The sequence below is a fragment of the Andrena cerasifolii genome, chromosome 5, assembly GCF_050908995.1.
Source record: "Andrena cerasifolii isolate SP2316 chromosome 5, iyAndCera1_principal, whole genome shotgun sequence".
NCBI classification, from domain to species: domain Eukaryota; kingdom Metazoa; phylum Arthropoda; class Insecta; order Hymenoptera; family Andrenidae; genus Andrena; species Andrena cerasifolii.
In genome coordinates, this window is record NC_135122.1 from 9,995,366 (window position 1) to 10,010,056 (window position 14,691).

General features: G+C 47.4%; 2 protein-coding genes across 8 annotated transcripts in view; one reads left to right on the top strand and one right to left on the bottom strand.

The window, feature by feature from the left end:
* Positions 1–110: 110 nt before the first annotated feature.
* On the bottom strand, positions 111–6,420 carry Nup188 (nuclear pore complex protein Nup188). The gene is made up of 5 exons (XM_076811890.1): positions 6,194–6,420; positions 5,912–6,122; positions 5,368–5,832; positions 5,171–5,295; positions 111–5,102 (listed from the first exon to the last, which is right to left on the bottom strand). The coding sequence occupies exons 1-5, from the start codon at positions 6,220–6,222 to the stop codon at positions 227–229; spliced, it is 5,706 nt and encodes a 1,901-aa protein (XP_076668005.1). The 5' UTR covers positions 6,223–6,420; the 3' UTR covers positions 111–226.
* A 1,840-nt stretch (positions 6,421–8,260) lies between these two features.
* The window catches only part of Cmpy (crimpy), a 142,830-nt gene continuing 136,399 nt past the window's right edge, over positions 8,261–14,691 (top strand). For 2 of the 7 annotated variants that reach the window (XR_013085292.1, XM_076811895.1), the window contains exons 1-3: positions 8,261–8,973; positions 9,531–9,991; positions 13,863–14,005. Coding sequence is in view for 6 of the 7 variants with exons in the window: in XM_076811895.1 (XP_076668010.1) it covers positions 9,846–9,991; positions 13,863–14,005 (289 nt within the window). In the remaining variant the exon portion in view is untranslated. The remainder of the gene's footprint in view (positions 8,974–9,530; positions 9,992–13,862; positions 14,006–14,691) is intronic. The other 5 variants (XM_076811896.1, XM_076811897.1, XM_076811898.1 and 2 more) reach the window with 5 other exon arrangements.

Below are 14,691 nucleotides of genomic sequence, written 5' to 3' on the forward strand. Positions count from 1 at the left end.
GAGGATGCACCATGCGTCAGGTGACTTTGAAAACGATAGGCAAAGCTAAAGCAAGTTTCAAGTTCCACGTTCGCGCATCGTGGATTCATTATTTTATCGATGACGGAACATTATAATAAAAATCATCACTTTATTATGAATTCCGACATACACTAAATAATTGTTAAATCTATTTTTTTTTTGTACACTACCGAGGTTCCTGTGTTTATTTTTGTTTACTTCGTCGCTATCGATACTGTGTTAAATCCAGCGACTCAACAATGGTTTTCAGTAACTTGCCCATCAACGGCAAAAATTGTACGCTACTAATGCTGGTAGTGAACGTACCGCTAGTGAAAACGTTCTCCTCCAGTCTCTCTCTTTCAGTTTCCTTTAGTCTTGCGGGTAAGATATTTTGACTTGGATCCACCTGTTGTTCGATCGTTCTTACGCTTTTAGCGTCAGCGTTGATCAAGGATCCTTCGACTGGCCAGTTATCAGGTGTACCTCGATGCTCGAGGAAATCGAAGAAAACACCTAATTCCGTGACCGTTTCGCGGGCTATTAGCTGGCGGTCTCGAAGAGCGATCCTTGGACTCCTCACTCCCTCCAAGGCTTGACAGAGTATCAGCACCAGATTAATTTCAAGCGCCAACCGCGTATTATTTTCGTCCATGGATTCGAACCATGGATCGCTAAATTTCTGATATTTGGCGACGACGGGGCTGCTGCTGCTCCCAGCGACCGCCCCGCTACCTCCTTTCGTCACGTGTCTACCGCTCGTCAAGGCTGTCGCTCTCGAGAGAATCGTATTTTCGCAAATAAGAGGATCGTACGGCCTCCTCACGAGCCTTGGACTACTCAGTAACGGCACGGTCACGTCCAGGCCACTCACGTATCCCAGAAATTCTCCTCCTACGTTGGAGGATGATCTCGAAGCCGAAACGGAAGCAGCGTGGATGATCCTCCTCAGATCTTTGCTCGTATGCATTCGACGATCTTCCGGCGTAGCGTGCTCCCACTCCTTCTTGGCGGAGTCCGCTTTATCGGGCTGCCCGGCGAAAGATGCGGACAAAGAGCTGACAGGTTGATGTCGGGAGTGCAGGGCTTGCGTGAATAATTGTGTTGAACTGATGATGGTGCCGTAAGTCAACCGTGGGCCGGAGCACATGCTCATCTGAGGAGGCCCGAAATTCATTTCCACCATCGGGGTGTACCAGAAATCCTGCGTGTATATAGTGTCCACAAGGGTGTTCAATCTCGGCGAGAAGTGAAGGAAACTGAGGGCGCAAGTGGTGTTTATCACGATCAGTTTGTTGACCAGCAATTTCAGTTCACCGCTCGGACACCGTTTGTCGCAAGATTCTAGCTCTTCAGCACTCTCCACGCTAATACCGTCGATAATAAACTTGAGAATTCGTGGCCGTAACAGTAAGTTGACGGTATTGTCGTACGCCAGGTACAAGCACTTTATCAATGTCTCGCAAATGTTCGGTTGTATCGAGTTCCAGATGCACGGTTGCGTGGCCATGATGTGAATAAGAGCGACGAGAGATTGTACCAGATCGGCGGCCAGAAGGTCAGCGGTATGCCTCAGCAGAGTCGACGCGACCATAAGTTGGTATTCGTGGGAGTTGAGAAACATTATGGTGGACTTTACGTAGACGGTAGACGTTTCTCTGGTGACGAGCCCTATCACGAACTCGAGGCCAAGGGTGTAGAGCGGCCACCAATCCTGGCATCGCCACTTCCCGTTCCCACAATCATCGTACAACGAATCCAGCATGCTGTTTCCAATGTCGGCCGGCGGAATCAAGCTGAGCCACAATTTCGCGATGTCGTTCTCGCTGATCGGGTGCAGAGAGTACGGCGAACGAATGATTAAGTTGAGCAAGTTAAGGGCGGAGGTGCTAAAGCGTAAATACGGATATTTCTGCAAAGTGATGCCGATGCAGGCCATCAGTTCAGGTATCATTTGTCGAAGTTGAATGCAACCCGACTTCCGCTGATGCTTAGAGAGCGAGCTTCGTTCCACATAGGAGCGTAGAAGCTGCGTGACCATGCAAACGGCCAGGGTGGCTGGTAAGCTCTCCCGAATTCCCCGAAGTGTTTCCGCGTTCCTCTCGTCGACGGTCTTCTGCACGGTCACGGTGCCAATCGTTCCCTTCTCGTCTACTACCCGCTCGATAGGCTGCTGTTGTTTTCGCCTCTCGAACTGAACAGCGGCTTCCTTCAACTCTTCCAACTCGCTGGCGGCAATGGTACAGGAATGCGCCAGAAGATATTCGAGACTCGCCGCGTCTTCGCGCAGCGTACTTTTCACACACTGCACGCAGCCGAGGAGCAACGAAATCAATGTCTGACGCAACGACTTGCCGTAATTCCGATAAGCCTGTGCGATCTCCTGCATCAATTGTGTTAACCCGGACTTGAAAATTCTAGAGTCGTCGACGCACATCTGCTTCCACGAGGTAATGCATCGAAGCGACAACGAAGCTAGCAACATGGTGACTTTTCGGCTAGATAAGTCGTGGGATTGTTTCACTCGTTCCAGCAGCGACTCCAGTGAACGCTGCGTTATTAGTTGCGCTTGTAACACGTTCACAGGATACTTGGACGCGATTCTTTCATCCGTCAGCGTGACTATAAAGTTGTACCAGGATTCCAAGTTGGTCTCGTAAAGCGAATCTACGATAGTGGGATCGTGCTTTTCGTAGTCGTTCAACTCTTCACTGTTGGCGTGCACGTCGTTCAGCACGTATATCGCCAGCTTCTTCCAGTAATCCTTCGACTTGTCCAGGAGTTTTCTCAAATTTATAGAAAAATCCTCCTCCAGGACGGAACTCTTGAACAGCTCTAAGGTAATTATGTCCAAAAGGTGAGAGTAGCCTTTCGCGCCTGGCACCAGTTCTCTGAAAAGCGGGGCGAACAGATGAGTCCAGAATTTCTCTCGTTTTCGAAAGAAATTTACAAGAATTTCGTTTCTGTGATACCACATTGCTCGTAGCAATGCCATCGTGCTATTGTATAGCTTGTCGCACACGATGCTCTCTTTCTCGTAAATTCGATTTAGGTATTTCACCAGGAACTGCCTGCATCCTTCGGTGAAAAATTCCTCGACCGAACGAGGGAAGATTCGGTTGCATTCTGCTGGGTGAACGATGTTGAAGAGGGCTTCCGTCAAGCCAGGCTGCTTCTCGAGACAAACCGCGACCAATTCGAGAATGGCCACTTTAACATCCGCGACGCAAGTTGGCGACATCAGTCCTCTGCGAGACGCAAAGGTTTCTCGTATAGCTGTACCGTCCATACCCATGCAAACAAGCAGGGACATGGAGGATCCCTCTGCAAACTTTTTCAACAGTCTAACGGCCATCGCTTGTAAAGGTGGACTGAACCAAACATAGAGGTAATTCACGATCGTAGGTACTATCAGTAGACCGTTTGGCACACGAGGCGACGAGTATAGGGCAGTTTCCAGCGGAGATCTATCTCCTAGACCCAGCGATTTTCTGAATATCAGTAATCTATTCACTACGGATAAAGCCAACTGTACACTTTTGATTGCCTTGAATCCTTTCCCGCGAATCCAATCTGTCTCTGCCATCATTTTATTATGCAAAGTACGTTCACCGGTGCGGATTAACTTGAGCAGTGCGTGTCTTGGTTCCAAGTACAGTAAACTGTACGCAACCACGAGCTGTAATTCATTGCGTATGTCTTCCTTCGGCAGACTAGACTCGAGAGCCCTGTGAAGGCAAAACATACTTTTCAACCACAGATCGGTTCTTTCCGCGTCCGAATCGAAGTACCAGGAGTCCAATTTTGGCAAAACTCCTTGCAGTAGGAACACCATTCCGGGTATTTCTACCGTATACAGCGCTTCCTCGTTGTATTTTCTGATTAAATATTTAGATAAGATGTCCAGATATGCATTTAAAATTGGATAAGAGTGAGCGATCGTCTCTATGGCGGACAACCAGGAAGCGATTATTCCACCGTCGAAGGAAACTGCTTCCGCGAAATCCAATGGCTTCTGGTACCGGTTGTTAAACCTTGGATAAACACCCGCGCGCATTCGCGACAGAATTTCTTCAGGATACTCGAGCACCAGTTCGGACGAGATGCTGATGCATGCTGCAACTATTTTGTATATGTACATCTTTTCCTCGGGTAATACTGGATAGGAAAACCTGTTGATGATTTCGAAACTTAGTTCCGTTGGGATAACCATACTTTGCGGTATCCCTATGTATTTAATTAGCGTCTTCAATAGTTTCAAGCCTTGCGACACGTTCTCGGGTAAGTTTTTGCTCATCTCGTTGATATTCGTAATTCTGCCGCCTGCTTGAGAGAAAAGCTGTTCCATCTTGTGATGTAAAGCATCCCAATAGCTTGCTTTCTGCCGATATATTACCACTTCGCGTTCGCTGGACAGTATCCGTATATTCTCGCGAAAACAATCCGCCGATATCGTATATGAATTTTTGTGAATTATACATTCTTGTTCGTACGGTTTCAACGGCTTATTGGTGTCCCGTTGTCGCGACACTTCTAGCGTCAACGACTGTAGATTATCCAGCTCTGCTGCGACCTTTTCGGCACTCGTTCCCGACGCATTCGCCAGTCCAATCGCGATCTTCGTTAATGACTCAAATACGTATGGAAACTGTTCAGCGGCGAACTTGTAGATCAACCACAAGCCATCGTCGCGCTCTTCCCAAAATCGCGCTGCTGTTTCAGGAAACTGAATTGTAGCGGCGACGGCATCGAAAATACCTTTCAGTGCGCTCAACTTCTCTTCGTCGACGAAGGCGCATACCAAGGTGAGCAGATTGTACACGCTACTGTGTACGACTTCGGCGTAATGAGTCTTTTCGCTGATCATCTCGCTATTCATCAAGTCTTGCAAATAATAGAAAACATTAAGCTGTATAGCTTTAATACCGAATGGTCTGGATCGGTTGAGCGTGTCGATGTTTTCAGGATCGATAGCGTAATTTGCCAGCATCCACGATAAAAATAATGGACTGTCTTGAGGGAAATTATCACGGACGCACTTTTGCTCGAAAGTTTCTTGCATACTGTTTCTCACGCTCTGTACCCAATATTCCATGTCGGTGCTGTAAAAGAAACCTGCCTTTATCCTTGAAACCACGAACTGTACAAGGTAACGGCACGAGCAACTTACTGCTTTCGGACGTCTAACGCTACTAAAAACAGGGCTGCTTGGCTATACTGTATGTCTCTGATTTTCCTGGCAATTGCTTTCTTATCCTCGTGACTCTTTGTGCTTGCCAATCGCCTAGGCTCTCCCTGCAGAATGATTAAACGCTATTAACTAACGATACGAATCAATTAAACTTATTCCTTTGGCACAGTACTCACCCCGACGCTCTCGTACAGTTTCATAAACTCTGTATCCGCGATATGTATATCGTGAATAATAACTGTTAGTATATGAAGTAGCTCTCTCATCTCGATAAGACTACTATTGTACAACCTATGCAAGTACTCTTCTGTGCATAGTTGCGATCGTACGGGGGGATTCACAGTCTTCAACATCTCTATCTGCTTTCTAATAGATTCCAGCAATGTGCCGAATAATACATCGTCGAAAAACTGCGCAAATTCCTTTTGATAACGATGCTCCTTATCTTTATATTCGACCATAAGTTTAAGGCACTTTATTAGGGTCATTCTCTCGGAATAATAAAAATTCCAAATATCATCGATCAATGCTTTCGTCGAAGTGAAATCTATCAGCTGAGATGCGAAAGTCTCTGTGCAATTGCGGTATTCGTATTTTATAAAATTACAAACCAGATCCCACGTGATCGTAGCATCCAAATTCTGAAAGAATCGGCGAGCTAATCAGTCTCGATGGTACTCGAAGAAAGGAGATTCGGTGGTATTTGTTAGTACTACGTACCAGAAGAGGGGCGAGTTTGCTAATCAATTCGTACATCCTAGGGGAAGGATCATTCTTGGGGATGTTGAGAAGCGAGGCTTCTGCGTATGGCTTGAAATACAGGAGACCCTCCTTCAGAAGTTTCGTTTCTTTTTTAATTTCATCTTCGACAAGTTGTTTCTCGCACCGACATACCGTGTCCGATATCAGAAACCATAATTCCTTACAGTATCTGTATTCCAAATAATTTAGAGGATAACAGTCGTTATCATTATAGTAACATAAAACGTAGCATTCACTTACGGTAAGGTTTCTACAGCAGGTACTTCCATTTTCAACGCCGGTTTTTGTAGATCATTACAAATCTCTCACGAGACGGTTACAATATTTTAAATTCTAATGCATACAGCATTTCGGTTTTATTATCAGCTATTAAGCTTATATTACAAAGAAATATCGGCACGTAACCTTAAATACAACGTTGAAAGCATTGACTAACATCACCACTGTGCGCGCTTTTTTCAATCAAGTTGAAAATCCGTTCGTAAAATTGATAAAAACGTGTGTAGCCCATTGCTGATTGGTCGATCCATCGCGAATTCCTAATAACGATTAACGAACGTATACTAGGGACTCGAAAGAAGTTAAGTTGGCACTACTGTCACAAATTCCCGCCATTGCTAGTTTCGCATCACGGATTTTGCGATCGTACGTTAGCCGAAAAGTGAAGTGCGTAAAATTAAAAAATGTGGTTTGTTTGTGCCAAATGTTGGATTATTTTCACTCTGTAGCAGTAGTATATGGTACGTACACGCTTTTGCGCACATTTAATGCAATTTGGAATGTATATCCGTGCACACATCGCGCAATAGCGAGACACGTTGAAACTTGCTAACGGAAAGGAAGCGGAAACTATTAGAGGACTTGTTACGTTTACAGTTTTAAAGCATACGTATCTAAATTTAATACGCTTTTGCGAAATGGACATTCGGATGTCTGTTACATACATCCAGGTTAGAAGGGAATATAATTGTATTCCCCTTGTATCAATAGCGAATGCTTTCGTTCGATATGTTAGTTTAGGGATTCGTGAAGATTGAAGTTTCCATGTTGTCGCTGCGAAACGCAAAACGTAGTACATCCATTCGCGGTTGACGTTGCGTTAGGGGGAAATTACAGTTTGTAACATTTTGGAAAGAAAAATGGTCCTCCGCAGACGAACATTGTGAGAAAGGGTAAGCGCCATTGGCGAGAGAGATGTCAGATACATTTGTCAGAGGTAGTGGGTGTAACACATACATATACAAGGACGCTGGTAACTGCTGCTAGCTCACCAACGAGATATTAGTTGCCGTTAAACTTTACACCTGCTTTTTTTGAACGGAGCTTTGTATCTATCAAAGCGAGTCGATAATTTCGTTCATTTCGAAGTAGCGTCAGTACATTTTACATTTGTCTCGGCACAGACGAGGTATAGGATAGACCTATCACCTTATGGATGTTCTTGTCGCCACCCAAACTGTGTTACCGACCCATAATTTGAGGTCTGAATATAGTGACATCTGCTCATAAACAGCGTCCAACTCAGCAACTATTCTGAAATGTGTTGAAATGCTGAAAGGTGTGTGCGTACTTGTACACGTGTGATTTCTTTAAAGTGAGAGAGTTTGACATAGAAGGTAGGCTTTTGCTACGCTATGCTTAGCGTTACAATCCGTTTCGAGACTTCACCGGTAACGTTGCATGCGACACTAAAATATTAATTGGGTTATAGGACCCCCCAAAACCGGGACAGAAAAATGCATTGGTTGATAGGTCTATCCTATACCTCGACTGTGGTCACGGCAACGGTTACCGTTTACACGAAAGCACAGATGGCGCGCGCGATTAATATTTATTCGCCTCGAGCATTTAATTCACGGCTCATTCTTCTTGCTCGTTTCTGTTGCCGATAGAGTGTTCTAAATGATATTTATCTTGGGTAATCCATGATCGTAAATTGCAGTAATTGAAAGACACAATAATATCGAGGGAAAAGTGTGTTCACAAGTATCATCCGAAAGATCAGGCATCAGTCACCGATGATGCTATAGCCTCACGAAACTTTCAACAATAACCACTATACTTATGATAGTATCACGTCGCAGCAAGTAATGAAACAACGCGGAGAATATTTCGATCGCGGACAAGGAGTATACATAATTAGGCTGAAGGAGTTATACGGTTGATTCTGCACAGGGATCATACAGGCGGGTAAAGAAAGGATTGACGCCGTTGACGGTAGAAGAACGTAGGCAGGCGCCGCGGCGCGTCAGAGCGCCGACGCGGAGCGTCGAGGCGGCCGACGTCGCGCCGTAGACGCTGAGCGTCAGCTAGTGCACGTTCATCTTGAACATTGAGCGCATCGTGTAGTTATCGGGGTCGGGAAAGGTTCGGTAGCGTCGCGTCGGCTAGCTCCGCACGATGTTACAGCTAGCGTGAGGGGGCGGAAAAATCGAGGAAACAACCGCGCTTTCGTCGGGACTACTATGCGATCCTACGCTACGAACATTCTTGTAATCATATCTCTTCCCTTCCGGATACCCTTTACTTTTAACACGTAAATCGAGCGCAATAACCCCTTTGTCGTCGAACTCGTCCTTCGGTGTCCTTGGCTCTCCTTTGCTGCCCTTCGCAGTTGGCAAACGACCGAGCGAAATTACGTACTGTCTCGCCGCTGCAGTTGCGTCTCGGTCCTCGGCGCTCTTCAAACCCCCGACAGACGATTTCGATGGAACAGCGACAAAGACTCGTAGGATCCATCCTATCGATCGTTTGACTCGATCGGCACGCGACTCCTTCCAAAGAATACCCACGCGATACCGTTGCTCCGCGAAAGAAGCCACGGTAAAAGTCGAGCATCGAGCAATCGGGGAGCGAGACAACGGCACAGACAACCGCGGCGAATATTTCATCGGGCTGGTGTAGTGCGCGCGGTGTTTTCATAATGTATGGACGTCGCGATTCTTGTTACCGTGGATGCATCCGTCGGGAAATATAGCCACGAGAACACGCGGCGGTATCTGCTGACGCGCACGCAGTAGGTACATACACAGCACACCGTGCACACCGTGCGTTAAAAGTACACTCGCGGTTTAATACGATTCCTCGGAATTCGAGCACGTTGCAGCGCGTAACATGTATGCGGCACTGCGGCTCTGCCCTCCACTTACGCGGCTGATCCTTGTATAATCATTTAACCGCCACTGCAACGAGACTCCGCGATCTTTTCTAACGCGACGCATCAACGGTAGGAGCACCACCGTAGTTGCTGATCGTCGCGTGATTGATTGATCGCGCGACGATATTTCGTTATCGATAGTCGGGCTCGGTTCGATCGTTTCCCAGCGGTCGGGGCCGCATGCGATTGATTCCGAAAGCGACCGGGTAAATTATCGAGGGCCGCTCGGATTTCGTTGCCCGTTCGCCTGTCTTGTTTGTTTTTCCGGTCGACGGGACGCGACGGTCAAATTTCGGCTCGCGTTACGTTTCGGATAAACGTGGCACGTTACGCGAATATTCTCCGCGTCCGCGATCGCGCGCGAGCCTCAAGGACGCGAGGATGGACAATTAATGTCGGTGTTGACGGTTTCACCGGCAGGCCGTGGGGGTTTGTTTCGCTCGTTGCGTGAGGGCACAGCGACGCAACAGAAGCAAGGCCGAGTTCGCGAAGGGAGGATCGCGTCCCCTCGGAGCGTAGATCGGATCGCAGTTGGATCGCGTGCTGGCGAGCGGTAGAACACGTGTCGCAGTGTACAGGTGGTGAATCGACGTCGAGGTGGATAGTTGGATAATAGTGCGAGCGTGTCGGTCCGCGATGAACTGAGCGTTCCGTTGGTGGGTGGTTCTCGAGGGTGGCGGGCAAGGCAAAGGACTAGAAGGAAGAAGGAGGTAAAAATCGAAAGGGAGGATAAAAATGAGGGCCTCGTTGCTGTTGCTGGGGGGCATCGTGGTACTCTCGGTCGCGGTCGCGAGGGCTCTTTCCTGTGTGTGCTCGCCTCTGGAGTGTGACATTCTCACGGACGAGGATTGCCCCGGAGGCCTCACCTGGGACCCCTGTAGGTAAGCTGCGCCAGTTTCTCTTTTCTCTGGCAAAACCCATGTTCCGGAAAATTACTTCTCGCGGGGACGAGCCCGTCGCATCGGTTACCTACCCCGCCTGCAAGGTAGTTTTAATAACCGCCGCGTTAATTACTTTTCGATCAGGGTAGTTGACGTTTATTAACGACACAACTCTTCGCTCTAGATTCCACCCTCGCGAAACGTATTCACTCGCTGAACTTCCTTCGAACCATTTCATTGCACGCGTGCACACCTCGCACCCTCCAAATCAGTTATAAACTCACACTTTACGGTAACAAACGCGCGATAATGCGACGACTCTATTGAATAATGCGGACGTAGAGGCGAGGGATGCAACAAACTTCGGACACTGTACAGTAATATCATTTTGCCGGCGAATACTCGCAACTAGTCTCTGGTGAGAATGCGATTGTACATCCGTTGGGTCTAGGATCGCCCCGGCTCGTAGATTACCCCTGTGTATGCGTTAACCCGGCCCGTGGCGCTCCAATGACCCTCGAATGCTCCTCGAATAGTGCTCCTTGACCTTTTAAATTCTCCAGAAGGTGTGTTCTCGCAGTCACTTTGTACCTCAATTCGATTAGAGGCATCGTTGGATTTGGACCATCGCGGGGATTCCGTCCGCACCGATATACCTACCCCTCGCCTTGACGTCGTTGCTTGCAACGATGCGCGGGAACGACGTAGGTACATATCGCGCGTACAAGCTCGATCGCGAATCGAATGAGAAATTGTTTACCCATTTGTCGCATCGCTAAGGCTCAACGTTGCAGCGACAAAGCAGTGCGCTTGGGCTCGACAACTGCAAAGAGGGGTCTGTAATATTGGACTCTTAATGTAACCGCGATCGGAACGATGTTTGTGTTTCGAGGTGATTGAAACGGTTTTAGTTACCGGAGCTGTGTTCGGCCAGAGGCGACTTTTCATAAATGGATTCTTGGCTCCCTTTCAGAAAGTCCAACGTTCGCCCTTGTGCCGCCGTAATCATTTTGAGGAGTCGCGGGCGATTAAAGTTTGCGGTACAATAAGGACTCCCGTCCTCTTTCACGGAGAAGAAAAAAAAAAAAGAATTCCGTTCTCTGGTAGCGCAGCGCGCGTCCTTTGTTCGAAAGCCGCCGGCGAATTTCCTTGTGGTATTAGTGGTGTGCCGATGAAAAATAGGGCATGATAAACCGAGGCGTGTACGTTCAGTTGGAATCAGGAACGAACAAAAGCATCCTACGTCGAAATTTTATGCCGTTGCTCGCTCGCGCATGGGATCCACTCATTCGTTATTCTCGTCGATTTTTAACATATTTTGCAGTTAGCAATAATAAAGCAGCCGGGTAATTAATTAGCCTAGCTGCGATAATGAAACGAGTGGATCGAGCCAGTGCGTAGTTGACGTATGTACATATTTTGCCGGTTCGACGGGGCGGATTGGTATTTGCGTGATTAGATTCACCAAGGCCCAAGGGTATGCTCCTTCCGAAACACGAGGATTACCGAATTGCCGCGGAACCGAGGGAAAGATTGAAAACGGGCGAGATAGCCCGACAGAAGCAGAGGACGTTCTGGAATTGAATAGGTGTACCTAACGTTTATCGCGACAAAGAATAAAATTACTGGAAACTCTCCTGCGGGGAGAGCGAAGTCGGTCGATTGTTCCACTGGAGCTCGCGTAGATAGAGGATAGCGAGCATAGTAGACGAGTTATCTCGAAGAGCAGAGTGCCGCTCGCGGATTTCGCGTAGGGTAAACATTTTACGACCGTCGAATGTTGAATCCTCCCCTTCGACAGAGAGCTCGGGCCCTTCGCGCGTTCTGCTACATCCGACCTCGTATTTCGATAGCATCGTAGATCGTAGCACGCTGTTAGTAGAGCGAACCTACGACGAACCACTTCCGTTTTATTTCTCCCCCTTCATTCTGATTCTCCGCGATCCTCGATCCTTTGCTCCATCGATTGCGAGCAACGCCATTTCACGATTTCACGACTCACTGCCTGTATCTTTCCGGCTCCAATTACACTTTCTCACTGGACAATAATTAGTATTCCGTGTGCATTTGGAATCTGAGGAGAAACCCATACTGCGTTGTCACTAACATTTATGTACCGAGATACTTCTCGTCCCTCTCAAGCGCTTGCTTGGATCTCGACGGCTCAGTTGCCGCGATGCCTCGCGGTTCTTTTCTCGCGTGTCCCGAACACTCGCGGCCAGAATAGTTCAAGCACTTCTGTCCCGATGCAACGAGTAATTTAGTCGCGGGCCGCCTAACGGTCTCGTGTAATCGCGTGAAAGCGCTGAAAGCTTTGAGCTTTGCGGTGCATCGTTTCTCCCAGGCCGTCTCTGAGCTTCGGCTCGGAAAAGCCTGTCTCGCGTTACGAGTTGCATTATCCGACAAACACGCGAGCCCCCGGTTCAGCCCTCCAAAGACGTCGCTAATTGTTAGTGGTGGGGGAGAAGTTGCATGGTAAAAATTCTTTCCCCCCCCCTTTCTTCCTCCGCGCGCATCTTCGCAAACATACTGCTGCACGATCTCCGTTGAATTCAATCAGCTGCGGAAACGCGCACAATTGAAAATTCTCCGCCGATAGCAATCTGCAGCGCGGAGGCCACGGGTCTCTCCGAGAGACGGGAACGACGATGATGCGCCATGTAGAAACATGTAGGACGAGAAATAGGAAACGAAACTGTACAATTCCTGCTGTATTGGGAATTTATTGGGAAATGTTTAGCACGCAACGCCGTTCCCAATCCGCTGTTTCGTGGTATTCGGATTAGGAGCAACTAGGGTGGATGCACCATTTGTGGCCACTTCGAGATATTGTACCAGTTTTGGCCACTTCTAAACAAAAATATAATATTTTCCCGTGCAAGCAATAAAATGTAACCTTATATTTCTGGCGGTATACTAAACAAAATATTTATCGTGTGAAATTCTCCACATAATAATGATCCGCAAGCAATTTCAAAATCAGATAATTAAGCACATGGCCAAAAACAGTGCAGTGGCCACAAACGGTACATCTACCCTATGTATTCGAAATATGTATGCAAGTACATTGCGCCCGCAGCGCACTCTAGCTACATGCACGTGGAGTCCAAGTTGTATAATTGCTAGCAAAATTGTTTCGCGCACTCGGTAAAGGTAATTGGTAATTTTTGGTAAATAGTTGGTTAAACGACGAGAGGGGCAGATCTGTGTCCGGGGTCGCGTGTGTTGCAGAGAAAGATTGTTTCACGGATAAAACGGGGGAGAAAAGTAATATAAAAGGATTGATTGTCCTCGATCCCGCGGCGAGACGGAGTAATAAAATTGCTCGTCGCTGTCGGAAATTTTCTCAACGATGCGCGGCTGGTTCTCTTCGAGTCCTGCTTCCCTTTTTTTTTTCTTCTACTTGCTGCCTCTCTGTTTCGGTTGCTTCATCTCCGTAAGCATTATCTTCGGATAGTCGCGAGACTTTCCACGACCCGTATAAACCGAGCTGAATGTCGTTTGCTTTCAGTGGCTTTATTACGTTTCAGCTCGTTTTCATAACGGCGAGGAATATGATACGCGACGGGGTCTCGTGTTTGTTTTTTTTTTTTAATGCGATTTCACGAATTCACACGACTCCGTTCCGCGGCTAACGGTGCACGCACAAAATAATTTATATTTATATAAATATTTTAATTGAACATAAATTATAAAATTCTATAGGGTCTTCTCGTCCCATACAAAAATCTAAGCATTTTTACTTAGAATTTAAATTAATAATTTAAATTAGAGACAGTAAATATTTCATCAACTCGGTAGCGCGTAGATCGTAAACCGAGTAGTAGAAATAATAGAAGCAGTGGAAATAAGTGTCTCGTATGATTTTCAGATGCTGCAAGGTGTGCGCTCGCGTCGAGGGAGAGCCGTGCGGCGGTCCATTCGGCTTCTCCGGCAGTTGCGCCGTCGGTTTGCAATGCGTGATCAAAAATTTGCTGCCCAACACTCGGGAGGTGGACGAAGGAATCTGTACAAGTGAGTTTGCGCTATCTTCTCGTTGAAACGTATCGGTGGTAAGTCGTTTCGCGGATGCGATTCAGAAGCGGAAGGAAAGATTTTGAGAATTTCGTACGGCACCATCGTTTTCCATCGCGCAACCACTGGCAAGCCTGCAGAAATAGCGGCGCGATTGTTCGGTCGAGTGCGTTGAATGCACCGGCGTTCGCGTTTAACGAGAACGAGAGCGACAACAGTCGCATCCGCTTTTGTGACGGTTCAGTGGAATTTTCTACTTCCTCCCGATACATAGGTAGGTTTTACATCGTTACGCGGCGCTTTTAGCGATAATAAGGGGGTTCTATGGCGGCGCAGAAACGGCCGATATTGGCATGTTCCGAATACATTACGGGTACCTAATTGTTGAGCGACGTTAACGATAGTTTGAACGAGGTGGAGGAAAAAGTGTGCTCGTTCAGTGATCGCGTTCGAACCGACGTTAACGGGGACGGTCTTTTGCGGTCGTGATAATCGATACGGTGTGGTAATAATAGTATTCCACCGAGGGCGTGTAATAATACACCAGATAGATTACAGAAATATTATTCCATGCGCTTCTCAGAAGCGGTTCCGGTTTTTCGCCCGACATACGGTATCGCGAGGCGAGCGTCTAGAAGTCTAAGCACTACTTTAGTTTCAGCCGACGAAAGTAAACACCTTATCGG

What these genes read in the sequence shown, in the direction of transcription:
- Nup188 (XM_076811890.1), bottom strand. Translation starts at nt 6,222, where the DNA reads ATGGAAGTACCTGCTGTAGAAACCTTACC. An exon ending in CCTGCTGTAGAAACCTTACC is followed by an intron (nt 6,123 to 6,193) that starts GTAAGTGAATGC and finishes TTTGGAATACAG; the next exon opens with ATACTGTAAGGAATTATGGT. An exon ending in GCAAACTCGCCCCTCTTCTG is followed by an intron (nt 5,833 to 5,911) that starts GTACGTAGTACT and finishes CGATTCTTTCAG; the next exon opens with AATTTGGATGCTACGATCAC.